A 13,714-nucleotide genomic window follows, 5' to 3' on the forward strand; every position below is an offset into this window, starting at 1 on the left:
GAAAGGTAGGGAACAAAAACGACGTGGGCCTCGCCCCCCCTCTTATCAAGGGACCCAAAGCTGAGAGATATTTCCTTTTTATTTCCTTACTGAAGAAGAGAAGCAACAAGAACTATGAAATAGCAAAATTAACTAAAAAAACCAAAAAATGCAATAAAAACGAAACAAAGTTTATAGAAATTGTCTCAATGTGTACTTTCAGGAGAATGATGTATCCGACTAAAAATTACCGACTCAGACTCATTTGGCCCAGGCAACAAACCCTCACAAGCCCTAGGAGAACCACCTGGAAATAATTTAGGACCATTTATTGCATCATCAGAAAACCTTTCCTCTCCACAATAGCCAGAGTTATTGCCATTAGTTTCTCCAAGCATGTTGTTGATCTTCTCACCATCGCCATCGCCATCCATCGGCAGAGTGGTAGTCGTCTGTGATTCATTATCACCTGCATCCCCATCTGCAACCTCCAAATTCACCTGTTCAGAAGCCATTCCATTCTTTTCCTCCAAACTGGAAACTGGCTCTCTCTCCCCTGGGGTCTCACCACCATAAAATTGAACCACTACTTCCATCTTCGGAGAAGGGGTAAAGATGTGATTCTGCACCTCCTGAATTGGGGATGAAATGGGCTCCTCTGTATCTTCTTGTATGTCTCTGGATGAAATAGCTTCCACTTTATTCTGATCTAAAGTTGACATAGGCGAACATGGCATTTCTGCATCCAAAGTCAGGACTGGCTCCAGTACTTTCTCCACACCACAGATGGGGACTTGCTCTTCCACTTTCTCCACACCACAGATGGGGACTTGCTCCTCCACTTTCACCTGGTTGGAAGCTGATTTCATGTCAAATGTTCCCCCACTAAGAGATGACAATCTTACTATTTTCACCCTCTGCTTCTTGTAGAGGTCCATAGCTCTCTGCAAATCACAATGTGTGTCAACCAGCTAGAATCTAGAATCAGTATTCAAACATTTTGACTTAGATTTAAAGTCCTGGCAATATTCCCAGACAGTTAAACCAGTGTTGGCATAAATGTGACAGTGACAGCAAAAATGAGTTAGTCGTGCACAGATGCAAACATTGAAGTGTTACAAATAATTCCAGCACAGCTAAACAGCACCCAAAAAGGCACTCAACCTGACCAGTATTCACCAAAACATGTACTTGAAACTAGGGGGAAAAAGGTAAATTCAAAATTTGCAAACTGGAGAAATCCAGTACTTCCATTGAAACTATAAATCAACAAAATAATAATGACATGATTAGTTTGCAATTATGAAATATGCAGCGCAACTACTGGTAAACAGCTTCCCCTTTAAGTAACAGGACAGAAAGAAGAGAATCAATGATCCCACACACAAATTATTCACTTTAAACCAAAAATTTGTCTTATGAGGTCTTCTATGTATGTACATATTTTATTGATGAAGAGGAACCTACCTCTTGCACACAGGCTTTAAAAGGTTTTAATGACATCTGATTAAAAAAGGCTTTTGTTATCTTTTGGTTAGAAAAGGATAACATCTGATTAAAAGCATGCATCATAACAACCACTTGTAGCCCTCGGGCAAGGTAGGACATATGAACAATTATGAGGATGTGGCTACTAAAACTATATAAGAATAAGATATCAATGACTAGCAATATCTCCATCCATCAGAAAAATTACCTTAAGAACAGAATCCTTTATGGCAGGAAAAAGTGAATGGCTCGATAAGTTATTGGAAAATTTCAGACCAGCTCTTCCTTCATCCTGTCACATTTACAAAGAAAAGACAAAATGAAGCAAAAGTTATCATTAAGAGTTCATCAATATTTATAAAGGGAATGGGAGAGTTTTTGTCAAGATTCTCTACCTCCAAAAATACATCCATAGTGCTGTCTTCATCAACAGAAGCACTTTGTTCAATATCCAACAAGCTTATACACTGATTGTACAACTCTGGACGTGCAAGTTCAGCTGAAATATCTAGCTTAGAAAGATATATGCGGCTGAAATAAGAAGCATCATCCCTTGATAATTTGGAAGGATCAGGTGCCTTTTCATGGGCAGGTTTAGGTAGAGAATCAATAGCTTCTTTTGCTGGAGAAGTGGCAATGGAGCTTATTTCGGTGGTTTTTGCCTGAACCTCATTGTTTTCTTCATGTTGAGACCTCTGACCTGCATTCCCAGCCAAAGCATCATCTACTGGGACCTGCACTGGATAATCATCTTTGAGGGACGGGGAAGGCAAGTCCCTCTTCATCTCATTATCTGGTCCTTTCCACATGTCAGCATTTGAGTCCCAACCCCGACCATTCATCGGATGCCTCTTCTGGTCCCATTCAGCCCCCCCATACATGTGAGGAGGGCCTGAGCCATTACTTCCATCCCATGCATGCAAGTGAGGAGGGCCTGAACCATCCAACATATTCTGCCAGCCAACTGGACGCAAGTGACCAGAAAACCTGTCGGCTTCAGGCATGTGATAATGAATCCCAGAGTGATTAATATCAGCAGGTCTAACACCAAACATAGGTTGAGATGGAAACTGTGGTATCATTGCCTGAAAACCCCCATGAGGAGGTCCATGTTGGTAAGGAATGAAGCCATTTGGTACCGATGAAGACCAACCATGGACACCCCTCCAAGCATTTCCATGTCCTCTTACTACACTAGGATCACTACCCCTCTTATAACGGGGAGTGGAGTTAACTCTACCATCTTCTTCCAAGGAACCAGCAAATGAAGGGCTGTCGACACCAGCTCTGAAAGCAGGTGATGGAGGAATCAAAGAAGATGCATTACTCTGACTAGTTCTATTATAATAAGATGAATCTGCCTGAGAGGAGTCATCCAATGGGGTCTTTTCTGGTGGCAAGTCCCTATACAGCCTGTCCTCAGTAGTAGAGAAATCTCTAGCATCAATGGAAGCACTGCTCCTGCGTCCTGTATCTTCAATATCAAGACTCCGCCTAACACTGGTTCTATTTATATACCTACGGTCAATACTTGTAGATGAAGGAGATCTTTCCATCAAGCCCTTGGGTGAAGCCTTGGAACTTGAAGACCTTTCAGTTGGCAGCTCCCCTAAATGGCCATCATCCATTTTGACAGCTTTCTCCATGGTTCTGTACTTTGCACCTCTTTCTGACACTCCAGAGAAAGCACTTACTTCTCTCGAAGAAATTGTCTTGGGCCTCTGTTCGGACTTATTATCCCTGTACTTCAAATCTTCAGGATTTAAATGCCTGTAACGGAAAAAAATGAAGACATCATTATTATTGAATTCCACATATGCTTCACAAAAAAATATGGTTATATCACATCACATTCTATAAAATCCAATTGACCTTTAAAAACATTTCAGGTGAATTCAGGCTCCTTATATTTTATTTCAAATGTACAGATATATTAGAACAAAAGAATGAGCATTTAAACAAGTGCTATTGTGAAACACATTAATGTTTCAGACATAATCATTTAATTAATATTTTCCACTGTATTGGTCCAGCTCCTAGCATTAATCCTCCAAGTTTGATTACATCAGGCAGTAGCATAAGATGAATGGCAACACAAACAGATTAAACGGAAGGCTTATCCCATTTGCTTCTATTATTAAAAGAAAATAAATTTTATGGCATGCCAAAGGATAATGACATGATGTTGGTCACAACACTAGCAAATGTAGTTTCACATCATCAACATAACAATAACTGTTTAAAAGGCCACCACTTTTACCACAAACCCACAATCAAATGGATTTTATTAATAGAATACTTACAGAAGATCTGCTAGGACAACAAATGAACCACATGTTTATGACATATAACACAAAATTTAAACTCTTATCCATATGATCCCCCACTCCCCCCACCACCACCCCCCCCCCCCAAAAAAAAAAAAAAGATAAAACAGAACAAAGAGATTTGTCACAGTACATTGCTGAGCATGCTAACCTGAGGCAAATTTAACATAGTAAAATAATATTTTCAAATATGCAAAAGCACAATGCCTAATATTGAGAAACAGACACACCTACAAAACCAGCATACAAATGTCAGAGCAAACCATTCCAAAGATAATCTACGTAGTCAGATATGCCTACAACAACCAGATTTTCCAGATAATCTACATAATCAGATATGCCTACAACAACCAGATTTTCCACTACATGGAGTTCAGAAAAAATACAAACCTGTATTCATCTACGCCAACATGTGAACTGGAGCTGGGAGAATTTCTCCGTCTGTTGCTACCAATAGTAGCGTCCACATGAGCTTGGCGAGACTGAGATCTTCCCCTATCAGCATCAGATTCAACTTTACTGCCAGTCACAGATTTCTTCTCCACATCAGGATAGTGAGATTTGACAACTCTAGTTTTATTATCATTAGGATCATCACGATCATCCGGGGATCTTTTCTTTCCCCTGCCATCTTTGTACCTAGCACTTCGCTCATCATATCCATCGCCATCACGATGGCGGTCATGGTCACGGTCTTGGTCTCGATCACGCTCATATTCTCGGTCACGATCATATTCACGGTCATGATCACGCCCACGGTCACGATCACGAACGCGGTCTCGACTACGGTCATGATCACGATCTCGATCACGGTCATAATCCCGATCATAATCACGGTCACGGTCATGATCCCGATCATAATCACGGTCACGATCACTGTCACGGTCACGATCACGGCTGCGTTCATGCCCACGGTCCCCATCACGTTCACGGTCACGGTCACGGTCATGATACCGATCGCGATCCCGACTAGCCTCTATATCACGATCTCGTTCCCTTTCCCGTTCCCGTTCCCTTTCCCGCTCACGATCACGATCACGATCACGATCACGTTCCCGATCGCGCTCTCGATCGCGGTCACTATCCTGAAGTTTGGTTCTCTTCTGTCGTATTTCTACAGCATCCTTTTCATCCTTTGCACGCTTATCATCAGACCTAATGCTAGCATGATCTTTTGCAGGGCGCTCATCACTTTGCTTGTCATCACGATGCTTGTTGTCCTTTTCCATGTCTTCTCGATACTTGTCTCTTGATCTATCATCCTTGCGCTTTTCATCCTTTTGTCGTCCATCCTTGCCAACATCATCCCTAGACGATAATCGTCTATCATTAATATCCCCAACATCATCTTGATGCTTTTCCCAATCACCAGAACCGTCTCTTTTTTTCCTCGTTCGCCTCTCAAGCTGGTTTTCTGGTTCAGGAGTTTGCAACTCATCCTGTGCATTCAAATCTGCCAGAAGACACAGATAAAGATGTTAGCTGGAGTCTTGACTAGAAAAGCAAAGATCATGTATATGGTATTCATAGAACATTTCATAAAACAAATTCTTCATATTCATTAAAGAAACGCATCAGGTCTTCTAAAATAAGAATAGAGTAATATTTTAAGGGTCAGGGAACTAGGTCACATGCCAAACTCAAATCAATAGTTTTAGTTATGCACGAGTTAAAAACAATTAAAAATTATTTTCATAAGGCACTTTATCAATGAAACATGTTATGAATAAAAACACATAAATTTTATATGGAAGTTTGTTCATTAAACCCTCTCTTCCAAAAAAAATTATGTTTCTCTAACCTCAATTCTTCTGTTCTTCAAAAGCACCCATTAACAACTGAAAACTCCTAAAAGAACTGGCTCTAGGCATTTAACTCCATTTATAAGTGGCTTCATATTCCAGTGCCATAGCAACACCAACTTTATTTTTTATTTTTTATTTTTTTCGATAGGTTAATGGCAACACCATATTCAACGCCATCCAAAAATTAAGTATAACAGTCATCAGTTTTCATTCTCTTTGCAATACAAGGATGCCTTGGCTAACTGGATGTAGCCTCCAATGTATTTGTGCACAAGGTATAATTGCATTACAAAACAATTACATGCATGGTAATAATCCAACATCCAACAGACTACTATGTTTCAAGTCATCACAGTAAATGTTATTGCTAAAACATTATGTATAATGGTTGTTATTAAGAAGGGGAAAAGGATGGTTTGTGCCATGACAAACAATCGGACACTATGATCAAGTGATAAATAGGTTTATATGAGAGTTCTTTCATGCTAAACATTATAGCTTAAGATAGCACAGTATTTTAATAGTTTCAGATTTTTAAAAACAAAAAAGAGTAAATGATACCAATTACGAAGCTAATAAAGATCAATATTTTTGTGTTCCTGAAGGACACTGTCAGCAATAAATAAATTCCATAGAAGCTACACAATATAAATCCATCAGTAGATCCCTGAATTCCTACGGCACTGTAATTGAAAAGGATAAAATCACTTCAAGTCACTGGAAACTCTAAATTACCAATGCTTAATATCCAGAATGTCTATAGGTAAATCCACAAGTGGTATAAAAATTACACGCTCCAATTCATCCAAGAAAGATAAAGAAATGACACACACAGAGAGATATATGAAAATTCAATCAACAAAAATCCTGCTGCAGTATCTCAATGCTCACTACAACCATCCATACATTCCCAAATGCGTGCTAAAGGGCTCAACAATCCACATGAAAAATAATCCCTCCATTTTATCTTGCTAGTTTTGGTTAAAAAATCCAACTTTTCAGGGGTACATTTTTTGATGAATTGTCTTTCAAATAAAAAATTGGAAGTATCCAAACTATACTCTTGAATTTAAACTTAAATAAAACTAAATGAAAAGGGATATTTATTTCTCAAATCAAGTAAAGGGTAAATTAGGAAAGGTATTAATATTATCTTCATTGACTTTTCAAATGGAACCATACCTGTGAACATTCCAAAATAAACTAGAGAACCAACAATATGGGATGGAAAGAGTATTTAATGTCACTAAATACAGTGAAGCTCTCCCATTGAGAAAACAATGAAAGTTTATCGAATTAAAGAAGGTTATGGAAATATATATTGGTTTATTTGAAGTGGGAGAATGTTTCACCCAAACAATAGTTAAGTGTATTAAGAAATGGCTTTTTTTCTTCTAAGTCAATTTTAAACCATATTCGATAATTAATAGTGTCTGCATCTGTTCTGGAGCTTTCAATTAAACCATAAAATCTTCACCACATCAACAACAGCCCACATGACTGCACGAGTGAACAAGGGTGATTTGATTAAGGTAAAGGAACAAGAAGAGGAGGAAGACCTAAAATAATATTAGTAGTAGTAAAAATGAAAATGTTAATTAAAGAGTAGCAAAAAGTCTGATTCTGGATAGGATGGAGGAGAAGAATTCACGCAGCCTTCCAACCCCAAGGTTTTGGGACAAGGCTTTGTTCTTCTTCTTCCTCCTTTATTACTGTTGTAAAATCCAAGGCAAAAAAGGGAGCAGAGGAAGGACCAAGAACATGTGGATGTAGAAGGGGAGAAAGGCATCGTTGCCAAAGACCTTTTTTCTTATGAGTACAAGCAAAATTTCTCAAAATTCCTAAGCCTATGGCACCCATTAATTTCGCAAGCCGCAAATCAAAACAGATCAGATAAGTTGACATCCTTGCCAAAGACTTAACAAAGAATATTGACCTAGACAGAACAAAATGGCACAGGATTCGTGTAACCAATCCCCATTAGTTAGTTTAAAGCTTAATTAAGAAAAATGGAAATGCAACAACAATCAAAGATTTTAATTTAGGAGTATAAGCATGTTAACTACAAAGCAAGAAGTTTTTACAATTCATTTTCTTAAATCAAGCATAAACACGTCTAATGAGTCGGTAGTTCTCTGATAAAAACTGCATTTCTCTTCTTTCTTTCTTTTGGGTTACAACTGCATTTTTCAATATTACCTCCTTCATGCAAAAAGTTCCAAAAAATGCTACTCAAGCATCGGAAACTATGAACGGACAACCAACATCTCAAAGCAGGGCATATATTGTCCACGTATCAGAAAGATTCCTAGAAAAGTAATGAACAGAAGATTATATTGTTAAAAACTTACGGTTAAAAAGAGAAAACAAAACAAAGAAATTTTAGTTTTAGTCTTGTCCATAAATTTCTCTCCAAATCTCACATATTGTGGATAAAAAAGCTCAAATCCTGACAGGCTCAAATATATTACTAAACATATTTTCTCAAACCTTTATTTCCTTTAGCCCATGACAAATCAAACCCTGAAAAATAAGAGAATTCAAAATTTTCTTCATCTTAAATTCTAGGGTTGACGTAATCATGGTGTTCAATTACAGAATAACATGAATTTGACTAGCACAATAACAACTCTGATAACTAATATAATGGATTAAAGACACAATGAATATTGTGAGGTTGCATAGATATTGTTTGGAGCATATGTAACATGAACCTAAAGTGTTAAGTAAAACAATGCTCCTGACTTGAAAGGTGTGACACATCTGTAGAACCTAATAAATTGCCCCCAATTGAAAGTTTTGAAGGTCCAATTGAAGACCAGAAACACTCAACGTTTCAATAACTATGAGCATAATGGCGAGCTTCCAAGGGAATGTAGAAGGAAGATAGCACCACAATGTACTAATATCATATTTGTAATAATATAATGAAGATTTCAACAAGTATTCTCGTATTATTTCTTTTCTAATCAGTTTCAATTCAATCATCTATTTCTGACAATCATTTTTTTTATTATCAGTAATATAACTTCATTGAATATCTATTTCCGACAATCATTATATAAGTAAAGCATCCGGGCACTGTACTAAAGAATTCCTCTTAATCAGATGATAGCTGATTAACTGTAGTCTTGTTCTATCATCAGCTTCAATTACCTCACCAATGAAATGCATAACAATTATTTTTTGTCACATTTAGGCTTTAGCAATCCAATTCTTTTCAATTTCTATGAATAACAAAAAGGAAGGAAAATAAAAAAGATATAAAACCAGCTAGATCACTAAAATTATCACTGTCAAAGGCACACAACATGAGTTATCATTCGTATCTAGGATTTATTCTGTTTGATTAAATTATGTGATGTTACATTTTCAAATAAAATTATGGACAATTTTAATGTTCTGAGATTCATATCAGCTCCCACCCATTAAAAACAAGATCCTTAGATCTAAAATAAAATAAATAATTACATAAAAAGTTAAAACATTTCAAAAATTCTATCTAGAGAATAGTCATAATAACAACATTGTCCTGAAGACATGATAGACAATGTTAACTTAAATTTCATGAATGTTGGCTTATGACTAATTTAGATGCCCCGCAACAAAAAAGGTCACAGCATGAAACCGGAAGCATTTAAGAAAAATCATCAGACTGAAATCAAATGTAGAAAATGAATACAAAGAAGGATATCAAATTTCAAGCAAGAAAACAAATCTAACATAATTAAGCCTCACAGCTACTGAAATTGCACAAAGTTAAAAACATCCTTTAAAAAATGAGTTACCGTATAAAATCGCACTTGGGGTTCTAAAAATGGAGCAAAATCCAATGATTTTTAGGTACTGATATTCAAAAGTTCATGACTTCCCTAGTAACTCAAACAACCACACTTCTCATTTTCTAATACTATCTACCAATCTAGAAACACTCTAATATACCATAACCTACTATCAGTACATAACAACATAATCACAATATACACACAAATGCATATTAACCAGCAAACCAATCAGTTACCTTACCAGTAATTTCAAGGGCCTTCTTCGTCTCGCGCTGTTCGTCATTATCAATGACCACTCTCTCACTTTTCCCTTCTTTAGTCTTCTTCTCCCTTTCAGCTTCTCTACTCTCCTTTCGACCTGAATCCCGATGCTTCCCACTGCTCCTCTTTGCCTCCTCAGCCTCACCATACACTCCCAAACCCTCCTCTCTCCTCCTACTGCTGCTACTACTCTTCGATTCACCGGAAGCCTTCAATTCCTTCAACTCCCTAGACTCCCTCAACTCCTTTGATTCCTTCGACTCCTTGGACTTCTTTGACACCTCAATCCGATCATCATCCCCGCCATTCCACCGATCGGTTACTACTTCATCGCCACGCTCCTTTCGCCGCTTCAACGAGCCATGCTCTTCGGCATACTCGCCATTTCCAGAAGCGTACAAGTCCTTGGAATCCTTCACAGAATCAAGCTTCCGTTTTTCGCTCGAAGCAGATTCCTTTGAAACCCTAGCTCCAGCGCCACTCTCCTCCTTGCCTCCCTTCCGATCCTTCGTGCTCAAATCTTTCTCCGAGTCCGAGTACTCCCTCGCTTCCCTCGAGCTGTGTTTGCTAGATTTGTGCCTTGAACCTCTCGGCATCACTGAAATACACTCAAAAACCCTAGTAGCAGATTCCCGAACCAACCCCAAACCGAAACCCTAACTTGCAAATCCACGAACAAAAATTGAGTGCCCAGATCGAAAAATCGAAACCCTAGCCTCGAAATCGATACTCAAAAATTGAAACCCCCGATATCAGAACGCTAATCGCGAAGCTTCTCAGCAAAAAAGCGAGCACTCGAATCAAAAAAAAATCAAAAACCCTAAGTGCGAAAATCTCGGAGGGAGTGAAAAAAATAAACCCTAACAGTGTACGGCGGTCGGAGAATAGAACGGAAAAGCCACCGGAGAGAATGGATCGCCGGAAATCGGAGGAGATTTATAAGAATGGGATCGAAATGAATGAGAATTACGAGAGAGCCACGGAGAGAGAAGTGGTTTTGAAGAGAATGGGAAAACAAGAATAGGGTGTGAAGGCTTTTTGCTTTGCTTTTGTTTACCGAGACTCAGAGAGGACTCGAGATAATTTGTGCCGGTGTGACGATATTACCCTCGGTAGTTCAGTGTTAATTACGGAGGGTGTCATTGCGGTGTTTGTTTTGTGTTGAAACAAATGATATTGTTGTAATTGGCTCACGTTGCTGTATCCAATAGGGAGGTGACACGTATGTAAAAGCGGGAGCAGAGTAAATATGGTGCTCCGGTGATTACGTGGGGTAGGTGGACCTTTGAGGTCAAATTGGAAATTATATTATCCGTAGGAGTTGTTTGGTGGGTTCCACCTTACCTGGATGGAACCAAGTCCACTTGATTTCAATCTTCTAGAGACAACACAGTGCGATTGTGATTCTGACTTAAAGAGGAAGTACAAAGAAGAAAGAAGTGAACTCAAACACAATACCAGTACTTGGATTTTAGCTTCTTTTGCAATGGTTTAGAAGAAGAATGAGAAGATGAAAATGTTGCTTTGTGTATATTTACCAAAAAGTAAATAGTAAAAGACTAAAAGGTGTGGAAAGGTAACTCCTAACTATACACTTCAAGCCATTTTTCTCCCCTATCAATTTGGGGAGATAAGAATTTGGTAGGCTCCAATTGAAAACATTTGAATCCCATCTTCTTTTACTAATATTTTCACCCTTAACTAAATAAGAGAGAATTAAGGGAAACAAATACAATGGGCAAAAAAATAAATAATAATATCAGGCACAAAAGGAAGTTGGAAAGATTCAATCAAGCTAAAGGGAGTCTCCTTTCAAAAATAACAAAAGAGAGATGATGATAGACTATCAGTTTAAGGGCCAAAAGGGCATCATGAACTTCACCGACGAGGGGCTCCAGGGGAAGCAACAAAGAGGAGTGGGAGGGAGATAGGGTTCGAACCATACATCACATGGAATACCACAATAGATGCCATAATCATTGAGCTATCACTTGAATTTCTAATGTATGGTTTTTTTTAGCATACATTTTAATAACAACAGTAAATTTACACAACCAAGTAATTAAATGTGAATAAACTCATCCAAACGCTTTTTTTGTACGACTGAGACTCAATTTAGAATATAATTTTTAATTTACTTAACCCAATGAATCTAGATCGAATCTATATTTACGTATGTCAAGTTTTAATTTATACCTCTAAGTTTACCCTATATAGAACACCTATATGCACATCACATGATTAACTCCATTAATCACTAATAGAAAGCACTAACAAAATGTCTAGTTTGTCACAAACCTAAAGTCCAACGGTTAATTACTCAAATCGAAACTACAATGACCAAGTTGGCTCTCATGTCAAAGTCCAAACTTGAAATAAATAAAATTTAGATACAGTTCTTTATGTGCTAAACCTTAAGTTGTCCAATTAAATTCAACCATGCAGTTGCATTAACTAATAAACTATATGGTTGGATTTAATTGTCTTTGAGAAATATATAATTTTTTTTTATTATACTAGTCAATTCCAAACAATTTAATTCAATTGGAAACTTAAGATATAACACCTAATGAATTACACATAAATTTAGCCCTTAAAAACCAAACAATCAAATTAATGTAATTGGGAAATTTATTTTGGAACAAATTATTCAAATATTAATGTATGACGTTTGATATCACTAAAAATGTAAAAGAGTACAATCTTAATCATGCTGTAAGACTACATGGATTAATATTAATATAAATATAATTGTGTATTTAAAATGGGATAATTTCCTAACAGGTTTGGATGGAAATATAAAACGATTAAATTGATTTATTTTGTGTGTTTCAGTTAGCTCAACTGGTAAAGTCCTGATGGTTGAATAAGAGATATGGGGTTCAATCCCCACCTACACCAAAAACCGATTAGTGTCTTAGTCTAATAATAAAGAGATATCATCAGGAACGGACGTCACAGGTTGTGAAACTCTAAAAAAAAAAAAAATTAAAAGGTTCATTTTGATAAAAGGGAAAACTAAATTGACAAAAAATAATCCATAATAACTAATTGACCATTAAAGTGAAAGTCAATGGACTAAATTGAATTTTAGTGTGATTAAGATCATATTGTTTTATCTTTCATAGTTACGTTAAAAAAAATAAAAATAAAAAAAATAAAAATAAAAATAAAAATAAAAAACAAAACCCTAACAGTGACCTTGTTTCATGTTTGTATGGAGTGAATAGCTTCTTGGTGATCAATAATGTAAAGTTTGCCTTCAACCAAAAAAGACATAAAAATAGGAACTCTTTATAAAAATGTGCTAGTGTAATTTATTTGAATAACTATTCGATACTTCAATAATAACATTTAGGGTTTGTTTGGATGAAGGGGAGAAGGAGAGGGAGTAGAGAAGAGTAGAGTAGAGTTAGCTGAAAATAGGCTAATTTTATGCTAAATCTACTCTACCCCCTCTCCCTCCCCTTCAATCCAAATGGACCATTATTTATTCCTCCCCATGACAGAACTCAACCGAGTTCCCTTATAATATGTGATAATATGTACCTTAGATTTGTTTTAGTGACACCTAGAGTTCATGTGATCTATATTCGATTTGTTATAGTTTCATAGTCAATGCTTTCACCACTCTAAAAATTACCTCCTATAATTAATATATTATATTAGTGTTATACTCATACTATGCATGACTTAAACTTAATCAAGATATAGATAAACTTAACAAAGTATTTTAAGTATCAATTTTATATTATAAAATAAATGAATTTTTTTTTTTAAATATAAAATCCTATATAATAGAAAACTTATTTTACGTTAATGCAAAATACATATAGGGGGTGTTTGGTTCGCTGTGATGTTACATTACACCATAATATTACGTTATTGTAATCTTGCATTAATGTAATTTCAATACAAGAATACAATATTACATTATTTAGGAATGTGATGAAATTAAGATGATGTAATATATTTTGTAATTTTAAATTATGGTAATGTTAGAAAAAATAAAATAAATCAAAAACTTTAATATCACATCATCGTAATATGCATCATATTAAGAACACAT

The 13,714-nt window shown here is 36.5% G+C and overlaps 1 protein-coding gene across 1 annotated transcript; it reads right to left on the reverse strand.

The window, feature by feature from the left end:
• Window positions 1-113: 113 nt before the first annotated feature.
• LOC115958988 (zinc finger CCCH domain-containing protein 13) lies at window positions 114-10,711 on the reverse strand. The gene is made up of 5 exons (XM_031077270.1): window positions 9,626-10,711; window positions 4,185-5,247; window positions 1,863-3,237; window positions 1,676-1,759; window positions 114-923 (listed from the first exon to the last, which is right to left on the reverse strand). Exons 1-5 carry the CDS (start codon window positions 10,239-10,241, stop codon window positions 186-188), a joined length of 3,876 nt encoding a protein of 1,291 aa, XP_030933130.1. The 5' UTR covers window positions 10,242-10,711; the 3' UTR covers window positions 114-185.
• Window positions 10,712-13,714: the final 3,003 nt, after the last annotated feature.

The sequence above is a fragment of the Quercus lobata genome, chromosome 9 (assembly GCF_001633185.2).
Source record: "Quercus lobata isolate SW786 chromosome 9, ValleyOak3.0 Primary Assembly, whole genome shotgun sequence".
In the NCBI taxonomy this organism is placed as follows: domain Eukaryota; kingdom Viridiplantae; phylum Streptophyta; class Magnoliopsida; order Fagales; family Fagaceae; genus Quercus; species Quercus lobata.

Bases quoted from the DNA above. Each gene is read 5' to 3' on its own strand.
- LOC115958988 (XM_031077270.1), bottom strand. From the start codon at position 10,241: ATGCCGAGAGGTTCAAGGCACAAATCTAGCAAACACAGCTCGAGGGAA. The intron at 5,248-9,625 runs GTAAGGTAACTG...GTCTTCTGGCAG, and splicing joins GAAGGCCCTTGAAATTACTG to ATTTGAATGCACAGGATGAG. The intron at 3,238-4,184 runs GTTTGTATTTTT...TTTCCGTTACAG, and splicing joins GTTGGCGTAGATGAATACAG to GCATTTAAATCCTGAAGATT.